General features: G+C 45.2%; 1 protein-coding gene across 1 annotated transcript; it reads right to left on the bottom strand.

The window, feature by feature from the left end:
- Positions 1-358: 358 nt before the first annotated feature.
- On the bottom strand, positions 359-14,268 carry SAP30L (SAP30 like). The gene is made up of 4 exons (XM_003404619.4): positions 13,622-14,268; positions 9,465-9,587; positions 7,159-7,257; positions 359-5,640 (listed from the first exon to the last, which is right to left on the bottom strand). The coding sequence occupies exons 1-4, from the start codon at positions 13,817-13,819 to the stop codon at positions 5,512-5,514; spliced, it is 549 nt and encodes a 182-aa protein (XP_003404667.1). The 5' UTR covers positions 13,820-14,268; the 3' UTR covers positions 359-5,511.
- Positions 14,269-25,909: the final 11,641 nt, after the last annotated feature.

Raw genomic sequence — 25,909 nt, 5'->3', positions numbered from 1 at the left:
CATGGGCAGCAGCATTGCAGCTTACTTAGTATTCTGACTTTACAGATGGAGAACCAAGGACCCAGAGAGCAAAGCTACCTGCACAGCATTGTCAGGTACACCATGTGGCCGTTGGACCCCAGACTCAGGAGACCAACTCCAGCAGGTCTCCTTCCATGGGGAGGGATGGGAGAGCAGGCCTAGAACCTGGGGCCACCCTCCTGTGATTCTACACTCACTTGGAGTGAAGGGAATTGGAGGGGGGTAGAGGTGCTAGTACTTGTTGCCGGGGAAGAAAGACTACTGCCACCAATCACTGTATTATACAGCCAGGGACCAAATGGCAAGGACATTCAAAGGGAAAAACAGAGCATGTCTCTTGTTATTCATTCAGATTGTTTATTAAGAGCAAAAGTTGGGCCGTCCCATCTGTGTGATATTACAACATGAAAAGTCACATACATACTAAGGAGACCCCACAGAATTGAGAGCCTTTCAACAGTACAGAGCCATAGGTTACAAAAATCAAAATACAAATGATCTCCCAAATTTGGTAGGAAACAAGTACAACAAGAGGAAGCCTGGAATGGAAGGGCACTTGCTTTTCAATAAGGCAGTTAAAAAATGAAAGAAAAAGAAAAAAAAAAAAAGCAAACAAACCCAAAAACAAACTCCCCAAAATGCACTCCGATGGGCATAATGGACAATAGAAATGTAAAATAAGGGATCCTGTACAACCCTCTGTCACTGGCAGATGTGTTCATTAAGTGAGGCAAGCAAATGGATTCTGTGTAAAGATGCAGGCTAGACGAAAGAACTGATAGTAGACATTTTTACCTTAAGAATGGGTCCCACCTTGCCCCAGGGTCTACCTCAAAACCCTTCCTCACCATAAGCGTGGAAACAGTCTGTAATAAAATGAAAGGAAATAAAAAGGCACCCCCTAAGGCACCATGCTTCCCAGGGCATGACCCTGAGCTCTGGTGTCCTTCAGTTAACTGCCTAGCTCAGGAACAGGGTCTGCGAGGCTGCAAATTGCAGGCACACGGAACGGGGTCTGTCCAAGTCAGGGCCAACTGAATTACACAACCTCAAAGGACTGCCTGAAAAGCCAAAGTCTGACCAAAAAATCCCAGACCAACCCCATTCCATGAGAATTTGGATTCTGGGACAACCCTTCATCTCCCACCAGGGCTCCTGCATCCTGATCTTAGGCTAGATCTGTTCTCCCCTACCATTCGTTTCGCAAAACCCAACTGGGGGCTTTCCTAATCATTTCACCCAACCTTGAGTTCTGCAGGTTGGTTCACAGTCCTTGAGAGCCAGGTTAGCCTTGGCAAACTGCTCAGCTGCAAGGTCTCAAGAGTCTGAGGGCAGCTGACTTCAGGCTGGACTGAAAATCAGCCTGCAAGCCCGACAGTGATGAGAGAGCTGGACAAGCAGGAGAACTTAGAGGTCAGTCCAGTTGTTTGGGACTTCAGGCAGGGCTTTTTCAATTCTAGTTTCCCCATCTCTAAAAATGGATGATTGGACCCCAGCACCCTTAACAGAGTTTCCAGCCTGAAAATATGGGCTTTTCTCAGAGCCTGAGATGTGGTTTCCTCAAGTTCCTAAGCTTTGTTTTCTCAATAAAAATGGTGTGAAGTCCTTGTAGGAACTGTATTAAGGTGCCAGCCCTTGGCAGCCATGGAGCCTTTAAATTCCACATGGAGCAATGGTAATATTTAAAAATCTAGCTGAAGTTTTTCCTAAGTGAGGCTGTCAACATCAATTTTTGTGGGGCGGCACAGAACTAAGTCCTGTTTTAGGTTATTTTTTTTAGCAGGTGCTTAACACCCTTCCCCCATCCCAGTCTACCAGCTTCAGCAAGAACAAGTAAGTACAAGAAGGCTGATGGGGGTCCTTCAACATTTTCCAACAAGGAACTAAACGGACCAATACTCAGGGGAAGAACAGTCTTGTGTCAGATACAAGACAAAGTGTGCCTATTTTCTAGCTGCTCCTTTCCAAATGACAAACACTAGGCCCTGGGATAGTGCCAGCAGTTAGGTCATTGGCCAAGATGAACAACTTGTTTCATGTGGCCTGATGAGGTGGAGACTAAGATGGAAATTTACAGAGAACACAGAAAAAAGCCAGAGGTTTACAAAGATAGAACAGGCTTCCCCAAGAGGTAGTGAGTTCTTTGTCCTCAGAGGTGTTTAAGCCCAGACTGCTCAACCCCATGGTGGGACGGTTGTAAGCAGAATGTAAGCACCTATGGGGAGACTGGACTAGATGACTTAAAGGCCCTTCCCCACTTGGATCTTGCCATTGTAATGATTGAGAGCCTTCAGATAGTTTCCATAATGCAACCACTCCGGGATCTGTACCCAGGGCAGCCTATTTCAAAAGGCAAGACCCCCAGAGTAAGTTCCCTCTCTCTCCTACCTTCTCCCTTCTACCAGGCTGTTGTTCTGCAAGATATTAACAAAAAAGTTCCCACAAAATAAACAGCCAAAATGCCAAGGTTAGACATAACATTACAGTTGCAAACAATTATTAATATCTTTTCTCTGAAAGACTAGCAGTGACTCTTTAGCTATTATAGGAACATCTAACAGCTTGGCGGCTGTAACACATAAGTGAAATTCTTTATTTTACAACACCAGTCTCGAATCCTTTGGTTTTCAATATTTCATGGGATTCAGCTATGATCTTTTTCACATGCGGTTGCCAAACTAAGAGTTTGTTCACCGAAATGAACAGTTGTCCATTTGTTTTTTAAAAACCTTAAAACGAAGAAACGTGAATGGCAGGATACTGGCGTTTGCATGGGACAACCTTCAGGCATATGAAAGAACCATACCAGGCTGGAACGGAGGCAGGAACTGTACTCTTTAAAGAGACAACAATGCCAGTTCTAAATTTCAAATTCCAGTTTTGCCCAGGAGCACCAAGAGGAGAAAAGGCAATGCTGCAACGTTACACGTGGAGAAAGTGGAAGAGTCCTTGACAGGTGGTATAAAAATGCAGGCAACCGAGATGAACATTGCTTTCCCAAAACCCCACTACTCCCTGAAGCCAGACCCTGTTGCTCTGGAGGTCTGGCCATTTCTCACAGGCAGAAGTCTTGTGGCCACAGATCAAGTCATCAGTAACTGCAGGAGAGACTAAGGCAAGTGGTTTGATGAGAGAACAAATTTCTGCACATGGAAAAAACTTAAGTTCAGACAGCTGTCTTTTCTCTCTCCTGATCTGTTTTCAAAGAATGAAAAGATACCCACAACCTCCACTTTCCAAAAGCACCTTCCTTTAGAGGAAAGACGGTATGGGACTTGAGTGTGCACGGCATCTGGCTGAAGGTGAAAAGTTTCCCCAGGCTTCACTTTAGAACGGAAGTATTCTTACAGACACACTTGAACAGATTGATCCTAACACCATGTCTTCCTGCAAAGAAATGTATTGCTGCCTCAACTGGGAAAACAGATTTGCTGTTAAAGAAGCAGTGACATGTCTGCCCTGTCTGACATTTTTGGTTTAAACATTAGAAAGATACACTGTTTTCTTCTGTAAGACATGGACATTTCCAGAGAAAACACTCTGTCCTGGCAAAGTGGCCTTGGTGTTTGACTCCTTCAGAGCCTTTCTAACTCAGCCTGTCAGGGAAAAGCCCAAATAAGCTACATATCTTTGACCCTTTGGGATGCCTGCATCAGCATACTTGAGCTATAAGTAGTGAGAAGACCTCAAAATACACACTGAATCTGAATGATTGAAAACACCTTGATTGAGAGCACCCTAACCTGCCCTCTAGAGCCAGGAGGCATATCAAAATAAGATCCCCACACAGTCCAGAGTATATTCTATGTACATTCATTTACACATATTTAAAAAGGCAGCGATCTGCTAAGCATGCATGCTGAACACTGGTAAAAGCTTGGCTGCAATGGGATACACTGCATTTTAGTTCGTGGTGCCCTGTGCCCATCCACAGAGGGCACGCACTCTGCTCCAGGGAACTGAGGCCTCCAGACACTCTGCCACCCTGCTTCCCTGGGATTTTAGTCCTGACTTCTGTATGTTGGTGCTGAGATTAAGCCATCTACGAGACATTAAAACTCTCTGCCAGGCCCGGCTGTCCGCTGCTCCTTTTATTATTTAAGGCTTAAGAAAGAACTCAGAATTGAAACTGAGTTGGAAAATGACACTTTTGACCATAATATACATCCAGATGGTCAGAAATTCGAATCCAAATCCTTTTCTTTTTCTCCCACTCCCCTACCAATACCCTCTGCCCCTCAACACCCTGATTACAGAATTTTGCAAAAGTATACTTTTGGGTATAAAGCTTTGTTTTTACAGGATACTTTGGCTCTGATATAATTAGATAGAGGAATCTGACTTTTTGAACATAAAAAAAAATCAGTTAATTATTAATCCTTTTTTTAAAAAATAATTTTAGCAATCTTTCCCCCTAATGGGGAGACAAATTACTCACAAATATGAGCATCAGATAGCACTGGCCTTTGTTGCTTAAACCCATGATTTGCTGCTGACCTCAGAGCCCGGGGGTCAAGGCCAGCCACACTTCCACTCCCAGAGCTCAACTTCTCCTACTTGGTCCTTGGCAGCTTTCTTGGTGGTTGTGAACTGAGCATTAGTACTTCTGAGATATTAGCCCCAAGTCACTGAACATCTCCGTTTGTCAAAGCATTTACTGCCCAGGAGAATGGCTGAAGTTGTAATATGCAATTTCACCCCAGACTGAAGCAGACAGGGGCGTGCAAAGGACTGCATTTCCTGTGATGGTCTTTATATCAGTGTTTCTGGAACCTTGACAAATACAGCTTTGCACATGCAACTGCCCTGAAGTCCTCCTTTGATGTGAAATCTCCCTGTTGGGTGTCAGGGCTCCCTCCACACTCTAGCAGTTAAATGGCAAGCAACAGAAATGGCAGAGTCTCAGTAAGTAGAGGTGTGAAGCAGCTGTTACAAGGCTGGCACTGTTAGTGACAGCTCAATTAACCGCCAAATACTGGCTGGGTGCCTACTGTGTACAAGGCACAGGGCGATGAGGGGACCAGTGTCCAACTGATTTGCTGATAAACTACAAAGCTTGCAACAAAGGGGAACATCTATATCCCCAGTTGGCAGCGTGCAAGTCCAGATCTGGGTCTGCTCATGCACCTCCACCTTCAGCTGTACCTCACTGCTATTCCCGGGCTATGTCTCACACATGGTGGCCTGCTACTACAACGTGACGACCAAAATATGTTTTATCCCACATTTCCAGTAGAACTGACTTAATGCTTTGTTAAATGCTGCAATACGTATTCTTTCAATCTTTTTATGATCCAATTTTTTTTAAAAGAAATTCTTTCTATACACATGCTGAATCATGAGAACGTAATTCTCCTGACCAAAAAGATTTACAGTACTCATCAAACTTTTTTATTTACAATAAAATTTTAACAGTCTTTATGGGCTTAACGGTAGCTGATATCACCTGTGCATTAAGCATATTTCATGCCTTTAGGATGCACTTCACCTTCACTCGAGCTGTTTGCCTCCCTCCGATTTCTGATCCAGTCTACTCTTGTTACTCTTCACCATGTAGATGAAGTAGGCGAGGGTCTCTTTTTCATTCACAGGTATGTTTCTGAAGTGTCGGCTGACAGTCTACATGGGGGCAAAAACAGAGTCCCATCAACCAGGTAATACTAGGTCCACAAATTGTGCTAATGGTGCTTCCCAACTACAGCTAAATCCCAACAAATGAGCAGGAAGTACTGCCAAGATCCCAGAATGTCCTTCTCTCCCAGGGGTTTAGGTGGTTTCCAGGCTTCCAAAAGAGGCAATTTAACCCACAACACTCCCAAGGTGCAGTTCTATTTCCATGAGTGCCAGCTGTCCCCATGGAGGCAAAGACCGGGACTGCTCTGGTTGGCAAGCTGCTATCATACCCTCTCAAGCCCTGGAACTGGGCAGAAACTTATCTTTTTTAGTTGTGTCAAATGAACAGACAATCTAACAGATAAGAGCGTTTCAGTCCAAGAATTCCTCTAAACAGTACACAACTGCCTCTTATGAGACATATCAGGTTTGAAGGGAAACTCATCATTTATTATATATTCCTGTCCTTGAAAAAAATATTCCAAGTCCTGAGAGTACAAGTTTCTTGCCTCACCTCATTCTGTCCCATCCACCAGGGGTGAACACTGGCAAATGGCCATGTTATCTTAAAGTAGAAAAGGTTTGTGTGCACCTATGTTTTATCCAGTCATTGGTGAAGGAGAGTTTTAAGAAAAATGACAGATTAGTAAGAAACCTCACTGGGAAGACCAAAACAATCCCGGCTATAAGCCTTTAGGGGAATCTTGGAATGAATGGCTTGAGGTGGCTGGGACAGATGAGAGAGAGAGAGAAAACTTGAAATAGAGTGGTTATCTCTAATCTCAGTGGTAAGACTGTATTTTTCTTTTCTCCATTTTTCAACTTTTCTACAATAGACAGAAAAACACACAAATAAAAAAGGGATGAGAGAGTGTCCACAAACATGCCAACAGGGCAGAAGTATCAAGCGAGGCTGTCAACATATTAAAAAAATGGCCAGTGGAACATGTACTTTTTTCCCACCTGCAAACCATGTTAAGGACTCAGGGTAGGAGAAAGCTTTCTTGGACTCTATTCATTATACCAAGTGTACTTCCATTACCAACATCTGTATAAAAGATATCAAGAAAAAAAAGAAACGAAAGAAAAATAATCCTGCAGGATGTTAGCGCAAGTTTTGAGGTGACTAACCCGATGCATCTGATATATACAAAGGACATATCTATAAGGAATTACGCATAACAAGTTTCAAGCAAAGAAAAACTCAGGACTTGGAATCCTGAGATTCTAGGCCTGATTCTGCCACCAACTTGCTGTGTGTTTTTAGGCAAGTCATTTCTTCTCTCTGTGCCATGGTTTCTTTTCTGGAAATGGGCCCTCCCAAATCTAAAGGCTATGGGATTCTAAACTGTGCAACGGAGAATGGGGAGTCACGCCAGAGCTGAAGGGATTAGGACTAACACACACACACACACACACACACACACACACACACACACACACAGAGCAACAGCGGAGAGTCAAGGCCCACCATCAGAAGCACAGTGCTGACTCTCCTTTTAGAAGGCAATTTTGTCTACCTACTTCTGCTAGCTGGGCCTTATTGAAGCCTGGTCTGGTCTGCAATTTGTAGTGTCGTTTATAACGTCGGAGAGTGTTCACCTGCAGCTGGAATAGATCGACCTAGAGAGAAGAGGAGAAACATATTATCCATCAACCAGCCAGCCAGGTCTCACCAGCAGCCCACTGTGTGCCTAGCACTACACTAGGTGGAGGTGGGAGTGGGAGGGCTACAAAAGAAGTCTTAGAAATAACCCTTTGAGGACTAGTATCTCCCTGGGAGGACAAAACTAACAGTAAAAAGGAATTCTGGTGGGATAGGGTGGCCCCAGAAGGCAACTGGAGGGGGTGAGGCTTAAGCTTGGGAGAGGCAGGGTTTAGAAGGCATTAGGACAGGAGGGAATGAGGGAGATCATGACCGCTGAAAGACAGGAGATGGACAGACAGGCTAGGGGGTCACAGGCAATCTGGGTGGATTTGAAAGGTGAGACTGGCGGCATGTCTTGCAAAGCAGAAGGAGCCATCAGAGGTGGTGGAGGGTAATGCTTCGGGAAGATGGATCTGGTGGGGGTTGCTGGGAAGACTGATAGGGGGTGGATGGAGATGCTATAGCAATGGTCCAGAAATGAGAGGATGAAGTTGAGTTTTGCGGGGGTGGTGATGGGGAGGGGCATCAAGGATGAAGAGGAAAGGCAAAACCAGAGAGGCGTCCTGAAGGAATATATACCAGCACTTGGCAGCAGACTGGAGAGATGGGCACGAAGGATGGCAACTGGAAGAGCTGCTATTCTCAAAATAGTTCTTTTCTAGACTCATCCTTCAGGCACTTGAATTCTTAACAGCCCTCCAGAGAAAGCTCAAAAGATACTGTAGTGAATGTACAAATCAGCAGGTTATGGTCAGGGTCTCCACAGATGACTGGATAACAGAGGAAAGGGGCCCCTTTTGTTCTAACACAGAAGAGAGGAAAGCTGCACAGTCATGAGATATTGAAGGCCCAGAAAGCTGGGCTGCCTTTACCTGCCTCTAAAAGAGATGTTCTTGCTTCAGGCAGGTGGACAGCACTTTAAAACAAAATGAACGATAAATAGGAGGGGCCAAAGTCCTTCATTCTTTTCAAAACATTCCTCAAAACTTTTTTTTTTATGTGTGTGAAAAGCATTTAAAAATTGAATACATTCATTTCTCTATAAAATAATAATAACACTGCTAAAGGCAACAGAAAGATACTGTAAACCAATGCTGGAAAAGGGGACACGGGGAAGGGTAGAGCAAAAGGGCCGTGTTTTAAAAGATCTCCTCCACATCTGCAGACAATGGCCCGCCTACTCTTTCTATTCCTACACAGTCATTTTCACTGTGAGTGCTAACAGGCAGTTGCCTTATGAAATATTCATGCATCAAATATTCAATGTACGCGATAAACCGTTTTTCTTTTGCTGGGTCTTAAGTGAAAACAATTTAGACAGAAAATCTAATATTCCTTCCTGGAGCCTTGCTTAATAGACACTGGCAGCTTGAAGGAAAGGCAGCCTTCTGGTTTGAGAAGCCTTGATCTCATCGTCTAAAGCAGTGGTTCTCAATGGGGGATATTTTGCCCCGCAGGGGACACATACCAATGTCTGCAGACATTTTTTTTTTGGATTGTCATGACCCATGGGTTGGTACAACTGGCATCTAGTACCCACTTGCCAGTGCTGTTGCTAAACATCCTACAATTCACTGGACAGCACCCACAACAAAGAATTATCTGGCCTCATTGTCAACAGTGCGCAGACTAAGAAACCCTGGTCTAGTACAACTGACTATGGTATGGATCTGTGAGAACAAGTCTACACCAGGAATCACAGAGTCAGAGAGTGACAGAAAATCAGAGCTGGCAAGAGCTCAGAACTCACACCCTCATTTTACAGACCAGGAAACAGAGGAAGTGACTTCCCCAAAGCATATACAGTCTCCAAGTTTAATGGCAAAAACAAAGTTTAAAAAAATTTGACACTGTAGTTGATTAAAGCATCTGTCAGGGGCTTCTTGGAGAAAGACAGTGTGGCCTGTTTACTGGCAGGGGCACTGACCAGAGCCTCCAGACTATACGTGTAACTTTGGGTCTCAACGCCTGTCTGTAAAACGATGGGGCAGTTAGACCAGAGGATTTCTCAGCTTTCAGCTCTCAGATTCAATATTACTACGATTTGCTCTTCAAATAAACTACAGCAAAGCAAAGGGGACTAAAATGACTGCTCAGCACAAAAATGAGACCAGGCCAGAGGTAAGGATCAGATTAGAATCCATTCTTCCAGCTTTCTCGGGTTGGTTATTCCAACGTTTACCTCAGGTATATCAGTGTCATGCTCAGGAGAATCTCCACCATCGTCACTTGTCTTCCTCTTCCTTTTATTTCGTACGCTCTGGATGAAATTTTTGTGGAAATCGCAGATATATAGGTGCCTTACCTGATGGGAAGCAAAGCAAAATCAGAGTTGCCAATTCTACGGAAACATCAACAGATATCTGTCAAATTATGGGCCCCTCTCTTTTGCAAAGCATCGGAGAAGTGGAAGGAACAAGATGCAGGCCATAATTTCAAGAAGCTGACTACTGAGTTGCTGAACAAGAAACACACAGAGAAAGCTAACACCACATTGCGCTGTGTATTATACACCAAGTCCCCACTGAATGCAGAAGACAATAAATGGTACAGGTTCAGCAAAGGGAAAGATCCCTGCGGCTAAGATGGTCAGAGTGGCCGCCCCCGATGAGAAGGGAGATTTGTCAGGCAGACAGGAAGCATTCCAGATGGGAAGGAGAGCCAAGACTTGGATGTATCAAATGAGGATGACAGAAGGGGTGAGTGAGGAGGCCCAGGGCTGACGGTGTCAACTGGGTGGGGGTGACTGCCCATGTTGGAGAGTGATGAGAGACTCGGAGGTGGGGAGGGGGGTGAGAGTAGCTTGGACTTTCCTTCAGACAAGGCAGAGTCCCCCAGGGCTTTTGATGTAGGGAGTGATGTGATATTTTTAGAAGACTTGTAAGAATTATAAACTTACAGTGGGCTGGAATGCATCACCCTGAGAAAAAAAAAAAAAAAGAAAGCAGAAAAGAAGGGATGGTGGTAACAGTATATGGGACATCCTATTTTTACATTGGCGATAGTTACTATTGTAGGATAAGAACTCTCTAAAAAACTTTTATTTCCATGTATCAATTTATAACTTTTGCATAACTTTACATCTGATCCACAAAGAGAAATGGAAAGAGATGCAGAAATTCTCACAAGGTGGAGCCCCATAAAAGGAGCTGGATACTATTGCTGATTTTCTAATACAGGCTGGGGGCATAATAGCAAGTGAAGGGGGCAACAGCAGCTAAGATGTGAGGAATATGCTTTTATTTAAGAATGGGAGTACCACAGTTGGCTGAGGAAACAATAGAAAAATCTTACAGAACCAGAATGCCTGTGTAAATGATGTGGGATTGTTGACATTGAAACAGATGTTGCACAAATGTTTTGGAGAGACTTCTGAATTTGAGTTTATTCCTTAAATTCTTAAAGATAAAAGTAAGCAGACAGGAAATCAGCATCAATTAATTCAAGGCTTTTCATGGAGAAAATATTGAAAACTATTCAGATGAATAATTACTTTCATGTGGTTGGGTTAATGAGTCAGGAGTAGCCTTAAGTTTATACTGTGATGGTGTCTTGCAGACAGTGGGTCCTTAATAAAGACTTGCTACGTCAAAATACAGGCAGTCCCCTACATCTAGGAGCAGCTTTAGCCAGTAAAACCACCGTTTAGATATGGTTACAAATGGGCATATCTTTGCCAGATTCAACTCTGTCAAAGGGCTCTCAGATATAGTACATGCCACTGTCTCAAAGAATCCCACCTGGTTGATGTAGATATTACCGGACATGTTTTTTTCAGGGAAGAAAGCATACCCATGGCATACTGCATATCCCTGAGGGGAAGCTGACCCTTGTTAGCTAGCCCACATGCACACACTGAGAAACTAAGCTGCTCTTCAAGTTCACAGGGTGATAAACTTGGTAGAAGGGCAAGATGGGTGATCTCCTAAAGCTCTGACTAGAAGATTTCAGGTCAGGACACCAGAACAATAGAATTCTAGCTAGAGAACTTAGCAATCACCTGTCCCAATCTCATTTTCTACAGGGGTACACTGAGCTACCCAGAGCAGAGAAATGACCTGGCCAAGGTCATGCAGGCCTTCTGACCCCTAGCATATGTCCTTTCCTACCCCAACATTTTGCTTTATACTATTCTCAACTTCCACTTTTCTCCAGGAAAAAAAACAAAAACAAAAAAACAGAAATGCATCAATTAGAGGATGTTTGAAAGCATGTTATATCTTTTAATAAAGCACAAAACACCGCCAATGTCTACATATAAAAAGTCAAATCACTTGAATCTGATTTTTGGTGCTGTTGTTTAAGAAGTTTCTCTGTTAGACCCTTTTTTAATGTAAAGAAGCATTATTTCTCCATAACCAAACCAACATACTGGTTTTGAGAAATTCCAGAGATCAGTGGCCTTTTAGAGGGGGCGGTAGTGGCAGCAAAGGCTGTAGTATCTTTTTCCCGTCTCAATTTCTGCAACAGCTAAAAATTCTTGTAACACAGCATTTACTTAGAATTGAATGCCTGCCCAAGCCTGTGAGAATGAAATAGAATTCCTTTCAGAAATAATGACTATACAACACCACCTTGAAACAAATTGTGAGTGATTCCACCTCAAAAACCTACTGTTCCAGGAGCATTACCTTTGGGGAATGCTAGAGCTAGGTTCAGCTGCTTCTCTTCTAGGCAGTGCGTGTGAAATTATCAACATAGCTCAACACAGGCTCTCCACTGGAGTCACTGGGTAAATGGAGCCCCAGTCGCAGCAGCAAAATCGTTCAGATGTAAGGGCATTCAAAGGTTTAAAGGGACTGAAAACTACTCTTTTTTTTTTTAAGGACTGGAAAATATTATTGTTATAATCTGCTCAAGTAAAGGCTCCCAACAACCTACACAGAAGGCAGATTCCAAGTGGATGAATTCATTGCTGTTCTAGAAAGAAGTATTTTACTTCAACACCTTGTTGCCAATTAGGGACCTCCCTGGTGTCTAGACAGTTGTTTGCTCTCAGATGAATTCTATTCATTCATTCATTCAGAGATTTGTAGTTAAAAAAAAAAAAAAAGGCATTAGCTCACCCCCAACCATTTTAAAATGGCACCTTTCCTTTCAAGAACTGCAAATATATTATAATCCTTAAATTGAAGGAACAAACAAACAAAAAACAAAGAACAAAAACTGGGAGTGGGAGAGCTTGGACGAAAGAGCAGGGAAGAGGTTTTACTTATAAAAGACTTAATCAAGGATTATGCATGGGACTTGGCAGTAAATTAGACAACGGGTTTAAGAACTGTACCAGCCTCTAAGGTGCCCTGTGACTTTGAGCAATGCCCCTTTCTATCTCCGGCCTTCAGTGTCTCAACTACAACATCAGAAGTGAAAAATAGTCTCCCTTTCAGTTTAAAAAGCAATGAGGATTCTCTGATTTTCCCTAACTGTGGAAAAATTTTGATTCTAAAAGCGAATGGATGTTAACCATCTAAGCTCTAAGCCAGTCAACCAGAATATTAAATACCCCCTTAACTCATTTCTAATTCCTAATCATGAAGAAGCCACTTAAGGATTGCTGCAACAGATGTCAAACTAAAAAGTTCTTAATTGGTTGACAATAGGCACATCTTTAGAATTGTTAACTAGAAATGGTAAATCACACAGGAAAAGTTTCCTATAATTAGGCACAAAACACGAGGCAATCCTATTCCAATTTAAATCAATTTTCCACCCCCCCCCAACAAAGAACCCCGCATTTCTAAAGCGGCAACCACTAAGGAAATTGATTTTTTTTTTCCTTTCAGTTACACTGACACCGAAGACTTGGCCTTGACTATTTTCTGCCACATCCTTGAAGAACCCATTTCCCCACAGCTGCCTCTGAAGCAGCGAGCTCAGGGACCCACCGCACAGACTGAGGCCGCGGCGGCCAGGGTCGAACTGTCACCTTGCCTTTTCTGAAGGACTAACAAGGCTGCCGGACGCTGGGGGGTAAGCAGGAGAAGAGCCGGGTCCCTTCATCACCCCCTCCCCAATACCTGTTCCTTTGTGGGCCAACAAGATTAAGTCACCTCTCACTGCTCTAGTATCTAAACCAATAAAAGAAGACAAAAACTGGTGTCCAACCTTCCCAGGCAGGAAGAGTCCTCGGAACCTCCCCGCCCCCCGGATTTGGGCACAATCACAGTCATGGCATGTCAGCGCTGGAGCGGCCTTTGAAATTCCGAGTCCAACTCGTCGGCTTGGGAGATAAAGGGCGGCGAGGCCGGGAGCGAGGAGGGCCCGGGAGTCGGGACGGCAGCCCGGGCAGTGGCCGGAGCCGCTGGGCGCAGGGACCCTGACCCGGAGGGGCGGACTCACGCTCTTGTCGATGTCCAGCTTGAGTTTCTTCTGCGAGATGCTCTTCTGGACCCTCTTGCTGAAGGAGGCGTTGCCCGCGGGCCGGACGCAGCGCTCGCCGTCCTCGATGAGGCAGCAGCTCTGGCCGTAGCCCGGGGCGGCGGCGGGGGCGGCGGGGGGCCCTTCGCGGCTGTCCTCCTCGGTGCTGAACCCGTTCATCTCCCCGGCCCGGGCCGGCCCCGCGAGGGGAGGGTCCCTGGTAGGCCACTCCGCGGCCGCGCTCCCTGCGGGGCAGGTCGCTGAGACCCCCGTCCCCGAGGGTCCCAGACTCGGTCTCCGGATGAGGCGCTGCCCTGCCCCGCGCCCGGGAGGCCCGGCCCCGCTCCGCCGCGCTCCGGCTCCTTCAGCCCCCTGGCCCGCTTCTCCGGAAACCCCCTGTCTCCCCTCTCGAGGCCCCGGGGCCGCCTCCCGCGGCTCGCAGGGCCCCGCCGGGGGTCACCCGGAGCGTCTCCCGCCGGGGGCCCAGAACGGTCGCCCTCCGACAGGGACGTCCGAGAGGGTGCCCCAGGAAGCGGCCGCTCTCCAGGCACTCCCAGCCCGGCTTGCCAGGGGGGTTCGAGGGCCCCCGCCGGCTCCCGCCTTCTTTCGGCTGCAGGGCAAACTCGCTGCTGGGCAGCTCTCCCGGGGTGGCGCGGCCTCCCCGCGCGGGGCCCGGCCTCGAACCCGCGGCGCCCGGGCCCCGCGGCGCGTCCGGCCCGCCCCACCCCTGCAGCCGCTCTGCTGCGCCCCGAGTCCCGCGGCAGCCCCTGGGCCGCCCGGCCGCCGCCCGCCCAACGCTCCGCACCACAACAGTTCTCTCCCCCCGCCACCCCCCGCCCTCCGCGGGACAGCGGAAGTCCCGCCTCCTTGCGCCCATTGGCCTCGCTCGTTCTCTGGGCGGGGCCGCCGCCGCCGCTGGCGCGTCCCATTGGACGTTACCGCCGCCAGTTCCCGGCGCCTGGCTACTTCCTGGACTCTGCTGGGATGGGTTCAAAGTAGAGAAAGTGGAAGAGGCAAGAGTTGCCGGCCGAGGGAGGAGGGCCGGGCCGCAGACTCCCTGGCGGTGGGGAGGGATGGTCAGCTGGGTCCTGGCTGGACGGAGGGACAGTCTCTGGGAACCGAGGGACGACATCCGGGGGCCGACATAAGTACAGACGGGGCGAGGGCGCAGAGGGACAAACATGGGGGTAGGGGCATATGAAGGAGGACCTAAAGGGTTTACAAGTACTGTCATGAAAGGGACAGACTGGGTAAAACGAAAGAGACGGGACCAGAGGAGCCGCAGATCGATGGGAGGTGGGGTGTCTGAAACAGGACAGAAAGCCAGCCATGTCAGGAAAAACAGAGGGACAGTCCCGGTATGGGCACGTGGAAAGAGATGCGGGAGAAATGATAGGGGTCTGATAGGGAGGAGAAGCAGAGCGGTAGGCGCAGGGTCAAGGTAGTAGGACGGTTGGGTGTGGGGGAGACCCCAGACTGTAGACATGGGACTGGCTTGGGAGGCGCTGAAGTGTGTGTGGGGGGGTGACCCCCAGGGTCTTGAGTGGTCCCTCCGTTGGGAAGAATCCAAAGTCCGGACAAGGTCTGAAGGGTGGGCGAAGTGAACCGCGGGAAGGAGGGGCGGCTGCGGAGGAGGTGGAGAAAAGGCTGGATGGGGCGGAGGGAGGGAGCAAGGGCCAATCTCGGGCTGGGGAAGGGCTTGCAGTATATGGGGCTCTCCCAGGAGCTCATAAACTGCAGCTTCTATAGCTCCAAGACCTACTGTCTAAAGGCGAGGCCATCGCACCCTGCCAAGCCCCCACGCTTGGGATTCGGCGCCCTGGGCGGCACACACACCTGGACAGGAGATCCTCTAGGGTAGGCCACCCCTAGTAAACAGCTTAGGGAAAATGATGTCCAAAGGGCCGAAGGGACTTGTCCAGGGTCACGCAGTCGTTTAGGGCTAGGTAGAAAGTTTACTTGCAGGGAGGGGGACGTGAGCACGTTTTCCTATTTAGAGAGTACTAGATGGCCAGAAAGAGCTTCGGATTTGTATTCCGTTATGAAAGGGAAAGCTACCAGTTACCGTGTTCAAAAGCGGATGCTGTGTGATCTTAAATTTGTCTCAGTGGCCTTAAACGTGTTTGTACCCTCTAACCTAGTAATTTCACACCTGGGACATCCATCTTCTGAAACAGGCCTACCAGAGAAAAAATTAAGCACAAGGGTGATAATTATGAGATTATAATAGGGAAAAATCAAACCTAAAAGTTTCACGAAGTGGTTAAGTAAATTTCCTAACATCTTTAGAATGAGGTATTTTGCAGTGATTTATGATCTTTTCAACATTTAAGGTGGTTTCAACATTTATGTAAACATTCTGTATATGTAACAATTCAGCATCAACTCTTCAACAAAGTTGAGAAATGCTTTTTAAAAAACAATGTTAAAAAGGCAGGATATAAAATTGTTTATGGGATATGATGTGTTAACATCTATGTTTAAAAAAAAGAAAAGCAACTATTTGTGCATAGGAAATATACCAAAGTGCTAACAGTGATTATTTCTGGGTAGTGGGTATATGGTTGGTATTTTTCTCCCTTTGTTCTACTTCTCTGCATTTTCCCTAATAAGCATTTATTGTTTATATAGTAGAAAAAATATAGAATAAAAACTTAATGGAATAAAGGCTAAGTTTAATAGAATTCCTCTCAGAGTTCATATCTTCAAAAGAAATTATTGAGTACATTGTGTCTGCCTGGTGCAGGGTTGGCTACAGGAAGAGAATAAAACATAACCCTTGCCCTAAAACAGACTGTTGCCTCACTGGGGAGCTCAGACATTTACACAGAAAACATATACCTGAATAAGGCAGTGTGTGATGTTGGTTCAAGGTGATTGGTAGGGATAAGAGCTCTACACTTTCCACACATATTTCACACTTAGATATTTTTCAAAATAGCATTTCTATCCTGAGCCAGACTCCTGCAGTGCACATAGCTTCTTCAGCACCAGCTTCCCCTAGAATCCCCAGGTCTGTTGGGAGATTTTGTATCAGTTTTGTATTGAAACACTGTAGTGATAAACCTGTTGTTGTTGTTAGGTGCCTTCAAGTCAGTTCCGACTCATAGAGACCCTATGCACAACAGAATGAAACACTGCCTGGTCCTGCGCCATGCTTACAATTGTTATGCTTGAGCTCATTGTTGTAGCCACTGTGTCAATCCACCTTGTTGAGGGTCTTCCTCTTTTCCGCTGACCCTGTACTTTGCCAAGCATGATGTCCTTCTCCAGGGACTGATCCCTCCTGACAACGTGTCCAAAGTATGTAAGAGGCAGTCTTGCCATCCTTGCTTTTAAGGAGTATTCTGGTTGTACTTCTTCTAAGACAGATTTGTTCGTTCTTTTGGCAGTCCATGGTGTATTCAATATACTTTGCCAACACCACAATTCAAAGGCATCAATTCTTCTTCAGTCTTCCTTATTCATTGTCCAGCTTTCACGTGCATATGATGTGATGAAAATACCATGGCTTTTCTTTTTTCTTGGGTCAGGTGCACCTTAGTCTTCAGGGTGACATCTTTGCTCTTCAACACTTTGAAGAGGTCCTTTGCAGCAGATTTACCCAATGCAATGCATCTTTTGATTTCTTGACTGCTGCTTCCATGGCTGTTGATTGTGGATCCAAGTAAAATGAAATCCTTGACAACTTCAATCTTTTCTGTTTATCATGATGTTGCTCATTGGCCCAGTTGTGAGGATTTTTGTTTTCTTTATGTTGAGGTGAAATCCATACTGAAACCTAGTTAACAGCTTTTCCAACATACTTTTGTTAGGTTGTTATAGTTATGTGCCATCGAGTTGATTCCTACTCATAGTGACACTATAGGACAGAGTAGAACTGACCCCTATGGCTTCCAAGGCTGAAAACTTTACAGTGGCAGAATGCCAGGTCTTTTCTCCCAAGGTGCGGCAGGTGGGTTTGAACCACCGACCTTTTGGTTAGTAGCTGAGCACTTAACCATTGTGGCACCAGGGCTCCATTTTCTTACGTTAGGTGTTGTCAAGTTGATTTTCAATTCATATCAACCCCATGTGACAGAGTAGAACTACCCCACAGGGTTTCCCAGGCTATAATCTTTACAGGAGCAGATCGCCAGGTATTTTCTCCCTTGGAGCTTCTGTTGGGTTCAAACTGCCAACCTTTTGGTTAGCAGCTGAGGGCTTAACCATCACACCAGTAAATTTCAGAGGGTGGATTTCTGGCAAGCTTCATTAACAGGACTTCTCTGCCATTCTGTGAACCATGGCTATGGCTTCTCCAACAGGGTCTGAATTTCTGTACGCTTTAGAGTTCTCTGTACTTCATTTTAGTCAATCTGTCCTTCCTACAGTTGCCTGTTAAATTAATAATTATATTAAACATTCCCTGTTCAAATTATTGTATGGTTTCTCTTTCCTGATTATTGGACTCAGACTGATATAACCAACCTTTCTATGTATTTTCTTTTTGAGGAGAAGGGCATGATTTTGCCTGTCCTTTACATATGATTTTGTAGTCTGCTTTCTTCAAGGAATGCTTTATCAGGAGCTTTCCCAGTGCTTGTTACGTAGTTCTCACAACCGCTCTTTTTAATGGCTGCATAATACTCCCAAGTGCTGTAGTACATTATACTACTGTGCTTAAGACGATGGACTTTGCTTCAGAACTGGGGTCAGTCTGGGCTCCACCCTTTACTTGCTATGAGTAATTCACCTGTGTTTACCCTTACTTGTATGAGAGAAATTCACTTCTCTAAGGTTGATGAAATGCGTGGTGAGAAATAAATGTTTAACACAGTGCCTGGAACATCATAAGTGATTAATGTTAACTGTTGTTTTATTACCATAGTTTACTTACACTTCCCCCAATCATTGAATATTTTTGTGTTTTCATTTTTACCTGTTATTAATAATAACAACAATAAATATTTTTCAACATAATATTTAAAAAATTTAATATCATTACCTTAGCAGACTCCCAGAAGTGGAGTTGTGGTCAAAGACTAACATTTTCATGACTCTCAATGTATATACCATGGTCTCTTAACTAAGCTCCCTGATCTTCTCCCCTTCTCACCCCAGGCTTTTTGGTGCCCACCAAATCACTCCATCCAATTAGGCACCAGTTTAGAAGAATCCCCGACCAGTCCTTAAAGGATCAGGGCTAGACACCTATACCAGGCCATCACAGCCCTAGATAAGCTCTTCCCTCCCCTGTGCTCTGCCCTTTCCTTATTTGGGGTCTTCAGTAGATTTCTCTGGGCGTGATTTCCAATAATTGCTCTTCTTTGGCAACAGGTGGACACTTAGGGATGGATCCCATGCTGGTTGGTGGGTTAAGCATATGGCATTGGTCAGTTTCTCCCCAGAGAATGTGTCAATTGGAACTGAGAGGGGGATACTGGGAGTGGTGGGTGTAGACACACACTTCTGATGTTACCTGCCCTCTGTCCTCCCCTGGATCTGGTAGGGGGAGCTTGTCCTGTGAGATACTCATAGATATCTTGCTTGTTTGGAGACTGGAAGCTCTGTGAGGACAGGGAGGTTTAACAGAAAATTTCCAGCACCTAGGAACTTAGTTAATATTTGTTCAGCGAATAAATGAATGGATGGATGAGTACATGGACGGATGGTTGACTTGACCATTACGGCAGTACAACATAATGGTGGGAAGCACTGACTCTAGATCTAGTCTGCCTGGACTGGAATCCTGGCTCTACCACTTACTAGCCTGGGGACCTTGGGAAACTTATGAAGCCTTTTTTATACGTCAGTTTCCTTATCTGCCAAATGGGGATGATGGTAATAATAGTAACCTACTTCTCAGGGTTATTGTGAAGAGTACCTGAGTAAATAGATATAAGCCACTTATAACCATGCCTGTCACATATTAGGTGCTCAGTAAGCATTAGTTGTTGTTGGTAGTATTATTACTATTGGCTAAATCAGTTACAATTAGATTTGGCAAGGAACAGAAAACCCTAAAATAAGCTTAAATTTTCTCTCACCTTTAAGATTTCTAGAGGTGATCAGTCCTGGGATGGTCCCTTAGCCTCATGGACCAAAGCTGCTTCTCTCTTACTGAACTGCCATGTGCGGCTTCCGTCCATTACCTCATGGCCCGAGATGGCTACTGGAACTCCATCTCTTTGGTGCGTTGTGGCCAGATGGAGGGAGGGGAGAGAGAGGGCTTACCCTGCTCTTTAAGGACACTTCTCATTTACGTCCTGTCATGGATTGAATTATTTCCCCCCTCCCACCCAAAAAGTGTGTATCAAGTTGGCTGGGTCATGATTTCCAGTATTGTGTGATTGTCCTCCGTTTTGTGATTGTAATTTTATGTTAAAGATCATTACAGTGGGATTGTAACACCCTTACCCAGGTCACATTCCTGATCCAATATAAAGGGAGTTTCCCTGGAGTGTGGGCTGCACCACATTTTCTCTTTCAAGAGATAAAAAGGAGAGGGAAGGAAGCAGAGAGTTGGAGACCTCCTACCACCAAGAAAGCAGCAGCAGGAGCAGAGCCCACGCCCTTTGGACCCAGGGTCCCTGTGCCTGAGAAGTTCCTAGCCCAGGGGAAGATTGACGAGAAAGACCTTCCTCCAGAGCCGGCTGACAGAGAAAGTCTTCCCCTGGAGCTGACGCCCTGAATTTGGACTTTAAGCCTACTTTACTGTGAGAAAATAAATTTCTCTTTGTTAAAGCCATCCACTTGTGGTATTTCTGTTATAATAGCACTAGATGACTAAGACACATCTTTTTGGCCAGAATTTGGCCATACTGCAAGGGGGGGTGGCTGGGAAATGTTGTCCTTATCCTGGTGGCTGTATGCTTAGATAAAAACAGATGGTTCTGTTACTTCAGTAAAAGGAAGGATTGTGTATTTGGGACACAACCAGACATCTGTGCCACACCTCCCTTTAAAATTTCCCTATCTCCTAAATTCTGCAAAGACCTGCAGTTTTTGACCTGGGGACCACTTCAGTATTTTGCCACTTTTCAAGTTTCTGAATCTTAACAATTTTCTTTGCAGGCACTGCCACTGTCTCCAACAGAGCGTGCATCCTCCAGGTCTTCAAAGTAGAGGTTTCCAGGTTCCTATGGTCAAACCTGGAGAAGCTAGGAGGTACAGTTAGTGTACTCGGCTGGCAACCAAAAGGTTAGAAGTTTGAGTCCACCCAGAAACACCTTGGAAGAAAGGCCTGGTGATCTCCTTTCAAAAAATCAACCACTGAAAACCCTACTGAGCAAATTCTGCTTTGCCACACATGGGGTTGTCACAGGTCAGAATCGACTCGATGGTAACTAGTACTGGTTTTATGGTCAAACCTAGCTTTATATCACAATCATCTAGGGGGAAAATTACAAATTTCAAGTCCTCATCCCAGACCCGCTAAAGAAAATCTTTGTGGAAGAAGATGTAACTCAGGAATTTACTTTTTTAAACAATTATTTCAGATGATTCTTATGCACTCTAAGTTTGAGACACCCTGTTTTAAAGGTTAAAATGTATAATAAATCTTCATTAGAAGCAGGGGGCAATGATCTCTGCTAGTCTAACTGATCTACTTTCTTCCAAACACAGCTTATATTTTCTCATAGCTACCCTTTTGCTTACAAAGCCCTCTGACTGAAACTCATCGAATGTTAGGCTTATAAAGAGTCTTAGGAGTCCAGCCTCTTTATTTCAACCTGTGGAATCTAAGCTCAGCAAGGTTAAGCACCAAGTCTAAGCACACACAGTGTACAGTGGCTGACTGGAGAGGTGTATGGAGGCAGCGTTTGCTGGGATTATCTGTAAAATTCCAAGGAAAATTAAGAGATTAACAAAGGGTTGTTGTTATGTTGTTAGGTGCCATCAAGTCAATATTGACTCATAGCGACCCCAGGTGACTGAGTAGAACTGCCCCATAGGGTTTTCTAGGCTGTGATCTTTACCGGAGCAGATTAACAGATCTTTCTCCTGTGGAGCCACTTGGTAGGTTTGAACCACCAACCTTTCAGTTAGCAGCTAAGCAGTTAACTATAGTGCCACCAGGGCTCCTTGACAACAGGTTACACACATTTTATTTGGCTAAGTTAAGGCAGTCTCCTTTGCTGGCTCACATTCTGTACATTAAATCAAGCTGCTGGCCTTGACACAGTCCTGGGCACACTTCTCTCTATACCCTCTCCCTAGATATCATTCATCCTCAGGACCATCATATGCTAATGTCTCCTGCCAATAAATATCTGAAAACATGTGGGCAAAAAGATTGAAACATGAAATAGATCTGTTGCCATTAGCAATGTTGGAAAAATATACGGATACCTTTGTTTGGAGAGTAAATCTTAACCTTGGAAAGACAAATATTCAGATGATGAAGACATGAATACATGATAGAAACTTCTGTGATCCTGGTTCTGCTTCGTGTAGGATTTAAGATTTTTGAAATGGTCAAAATCATCTGTTTTACTACATTTATAAGTTTAGGTAATTAAAACAATTTATTAAGAGTTTAGAAAGATTTTGCTTTTTAGATTTGTAAGCCTGCCCTATTGGGCATTTAAAGTGTTTTTAAAGAAAATTGGGTACAATAAGTTTGTAATTGGGTAGTTTGAAATGTCTAAGGAAATTTGATTAATTACAGTGGTAAGTCTATTAAATGAGGAGGATTGAATCTACGAAACTTAATAACTAATTTAACAGTAACCAAAGAACAAGTGAAAGTGATTATTCTTATCTTTATATGGAAAATGACTGGATTTGTAATGGAATAATTTATAAGTTGAACTTCAAGGCCTTAAGAAAAACTAAGTTTTAACACGGCAATTTGAGTCAGTACCAGTAACATTCTTTTACATAAGCAAACCTACCCCTAGATATTTAAAATTGCTGTGTTGTGTTTTCAGTGAAGGTTTACACAGCAGTTTAGGCTCCCATTCAACAAGTTCCACACAAATTCTTCATTGACATTGGTTACATTCTTTACAATGCGTGAACATTCTCATTTCTGTTCTGGTTGTTCCATTTCTGTTAATCTAGTTTCCCTGACCCTTTACGTTCTCATCTTTGTTTTAATGTAATTGATGACCATTTGGTCTCCATATAGGTGATTTTTTAAAGGAGCACAGTACTTACAGGTGATACTCATTGTTTTGTGAACCAATCTGCTATTTAGCTACAAGGTGACCTTAGGGCACTGATTAGAATAGTTGGTAGTGGCAGCTGGGCACCATCTAATTCTTCTGGTCTCAGGGTAAATGAGGCTGTGATTCATGTAGACTATCAGTCCTGTAGACTAGTTTCTTCTTTGAATCTTTGGTTTCCTTCTTTTTTTTTAGCTCTGGGTGAGTAGAGACCAATAGTTGTATCTCAGGATAACTCCCAACTTTGTAGTTCTAGCTGAGGTCTGTCCTGGGAGTTTCAGACAGTAGCATTCAGCTTGCTGCTCGGGATGTTCCACAGGCATCGCAGACCAAGATGTCGAGTCCAAACCTTCACTGGCACCTTCACTGGCACAATTTATCGATGCCCAGTAAACTGGGCCACCTGAGCCACCCTTGACTCTCCATTCCTCTCACCTGCTCCGAGCTGATCCACGATCAAGGCCACATTTCTCTTCTGCCTCCAATAGATGTTAGAATCTGTTCCCTTTCCTTCATTTTCCATGGCCAGGAGCCGAGCCCAGGTCACCGCCATCTTTCGCTTATGGAGCAGAGTTCTACTGATACACATGGGGTCTCCATGATTCATAATCAACTTGAAGGCAACTGTTGTTATATGTATATTTGTTTTATAACAATGATAGAAAAAAATACCATTTCCTAATACTGTTCATTTAAAAAGAGAATTTTTAATACCAAAAATTGAAAGACAAAGAGGGACTTCAGACCAACATGGCGCTATGGATGGAAGCACCACACCATCCCTCCATAGCAAAGACCCAAAAAACTTAGTAAAACAGAGGCACACATCAATCCCAGAACCCTAAATGTCAAATGAAGAGATAAAGAATAAGAAACTGACAGAAAACAGAGAGCGAGGATATGTGCAGAAGTCCCCTATCAGCTAACGCAGCATGGATTTACCATCTTGGGCCCCTGTCGGAGGTTGGTGGACAGGGAGTATGGGAAAGCAGCTTCATGGACCTCCCAGCAGGAGACGGAACACCCAGTAACCAGAGATACACACTTTCTCACCCCTCATCCTTCTCCCCTCCCCCCCTGCCCACTCAACCTCCCCCACTTCACAGTTGGCTGCAGTTGCTCAGCCAGCTGGGAAGTGCAGGGTCTGTGCTGCTTGGATTTGCCCCACCCACATGGAGATCAGCACACAGGGAGTATGGGAAAGCAGCTTCAAGGAGCTCCCAGCAGGAGACAGAGCACCCGGTAACCAGTGATATACGCTTTCCCACCCCCACATCCTTCTCCCCCCTGCTGCTCAGCCTTTTCTGCTTCCTGCCAGCCACAGTCTCTTGGCTGGGAGGCACTGGCTTTGGCCCCTTGCCGCTTGGATTCACCCCGCCCACACTGGCTGGCTCCCAGAGTGTCAAGAAGGGAGAGTGTTGACATGTTGTGGGATTGTTAACCAATGTCATAAAACATTATGTGTACTAACTGTTTAATAAGAAACTAGTTTGTTCCATAAACCTTCATCTAAAGCAGAATAAAAAGAAAAGTAGAGGGATAACTTTGAAGGACAATCCCTAAACCACTCTTTACCGAAAGGCCAACGTGAGCGCCTACACTAACCAGATCATGCCACACCGTAAAAATGGCATGGCAGAAGCATTTGGCCTCCTCTAACTTTAGGAGGAGGGGGAGAAAGAATCACCAACAGTATCAGCTCAAGGCTGATTCCTATGAAGTGGAGGTCAGACATCTCTCAGCTCTCCAATCTACTTACCAACTCTGACACCAGCTGTCCCTCCCACGGCATTCTCTGCTTCTCTGCTGGATTCGATAATTTGTTGCAACGGCCACACAGAACTCACAGATAATGCTCACAATTATGGGATTTATTAACAACAGGTTACATTTCAGGCTCAGGACAGATTCAGGATACAATTCTTTGGTCAGGCAGCTTCTCAGCTGTGCCCACAGGCAGGCCTCTCCCTGGTCCTTGGTCTCTTGTCCCTCAGGCCCTTGGGCCTTTTGGCATTTTGGGCATCTTGGGCCAGCCTGGCCTCTGCCCTGCTCAGGCAAGTGTTACAAAGCTCTTTCGCGTCCCACTCCAGCAGTAGGCCTCAGCATGAAGACACTCAGCTCTCTTGTTCTGTGGGTCGGTGGGCCTAGCTCCGCCAAGTGCCTGGAGACACCCCACTCTGCCACCAACCCTCTTGCCCGAAGGCACTGAGCTTTCTTGCTCTTTGGGCTGGGAAACTCTCTGTACAATCTTACACCAATCTCCTGGTTCTGCTGCCTCTCATTAGGGTTCCATACACCTCATTTGTACAGTCTCACCCCTACAAGTGTCTCATACACTTTATTTGTATTATTAGCAAGCTGTCCAATCCCCTTGGTGGGCCTCAACACCTTATTTGCATGTTGCTGTTGTTGTTAGGTGCCCTGGAGTCAGCTCTGACTCATAGCAACCCTATGCATGACAGAACGAAACACTGCCCAGTCCTTCGCTTATTTGCATAGCCCCACCTAATTTTTTGGTGGGAGTTACAAGACCATGGCTAGAAAGGCTGTATAAAAGCAACGTATCACAATGCACACTCCCTCCTTAAAACCCCTCACTGGCTTCCCAAAGTGTTCTGAAGGTGCTCCCTGCCATCTCTTTCCCCTATTCACCATGCTCCAGCTCTGTTGTTCTTCCTTAAGCTCCTTAAATAAGCCAAGCTCCTTCCCACTTCAGGGCCTTTGCATTTGCAGTTCCCTCTGACTGGAATGCGGTTTCCCTTGCTTCTTCTATGGCTCAGTCCTTCCCATCTTTCAGGTCTTAATGTAAATGTCACTTCCCCAGAAAGCCTTCCCTGATTATATGGAGTTGGTCTCCCCCACTCCACTAATCTCTATGCAGTGTCTTTTCTTATTAACGTTCATCACAATATGCAGTTATTCTATTAGTTTGTTTTGTTGTTCAGCGGCTGTGTCTCCCGTTAGAATGGAAGCTCCATGAAGGCAGCAACCATGTCTGTCTTGTTTGTTGCTGTATTTACATTGCATAGGACACTCATTCTCCAATTCTGATGACCAACAAAGTAGGGACTCAATAAGCAGTTGTTCAAATAAATAAATAAATATTTTCTAACTATAC

Source organism: Loxodonta africana, chromosome 2 (genome assembly GCF_030014295.1).
Source record: "Loxodonta africana isolate mLoxAfr1 chromosome 2, mLoxAfr1.hap2, whole genome shotgun sequence".
NCBI classification, from domain to species: Eukaryota; Metazoa; Chordata; class Mammalia; order Proboscidea; family Elephantidae; genus Loxodonta; species Loxodonta africana.
The sequence above is the reverse complement of the archived record's forward strand: the minus strand, read 5'-3'. Positions and strand labels throughout refer to the sequence as shown.

Excerpts from the sequence above, each read along its gene's own strand:
- SAP30L (XM_003404619.4), bottom strand. The coding sequence starts at position 13,819 with ATGAACGGGTTCAGCACCGAGGAGGACAGCCGCGAAGGGCCCCCCGCC. Across the intron at positions 9,588-13,621 it reads AGCTGGACATCGACAAGAGC|GTAAGGCACCTATATATCTG; the intron begins GTGAGTCCGCCC and ends GCTTCCCATCAG. Across the intron at positions 5,641-7,158 it reads ATAAGGCCCAGCTAGCAGAA|ACTGTCAGCCGACACTTCAG; the intron begins GTAGGTAGACAA and ends GCCCCCATGTAG.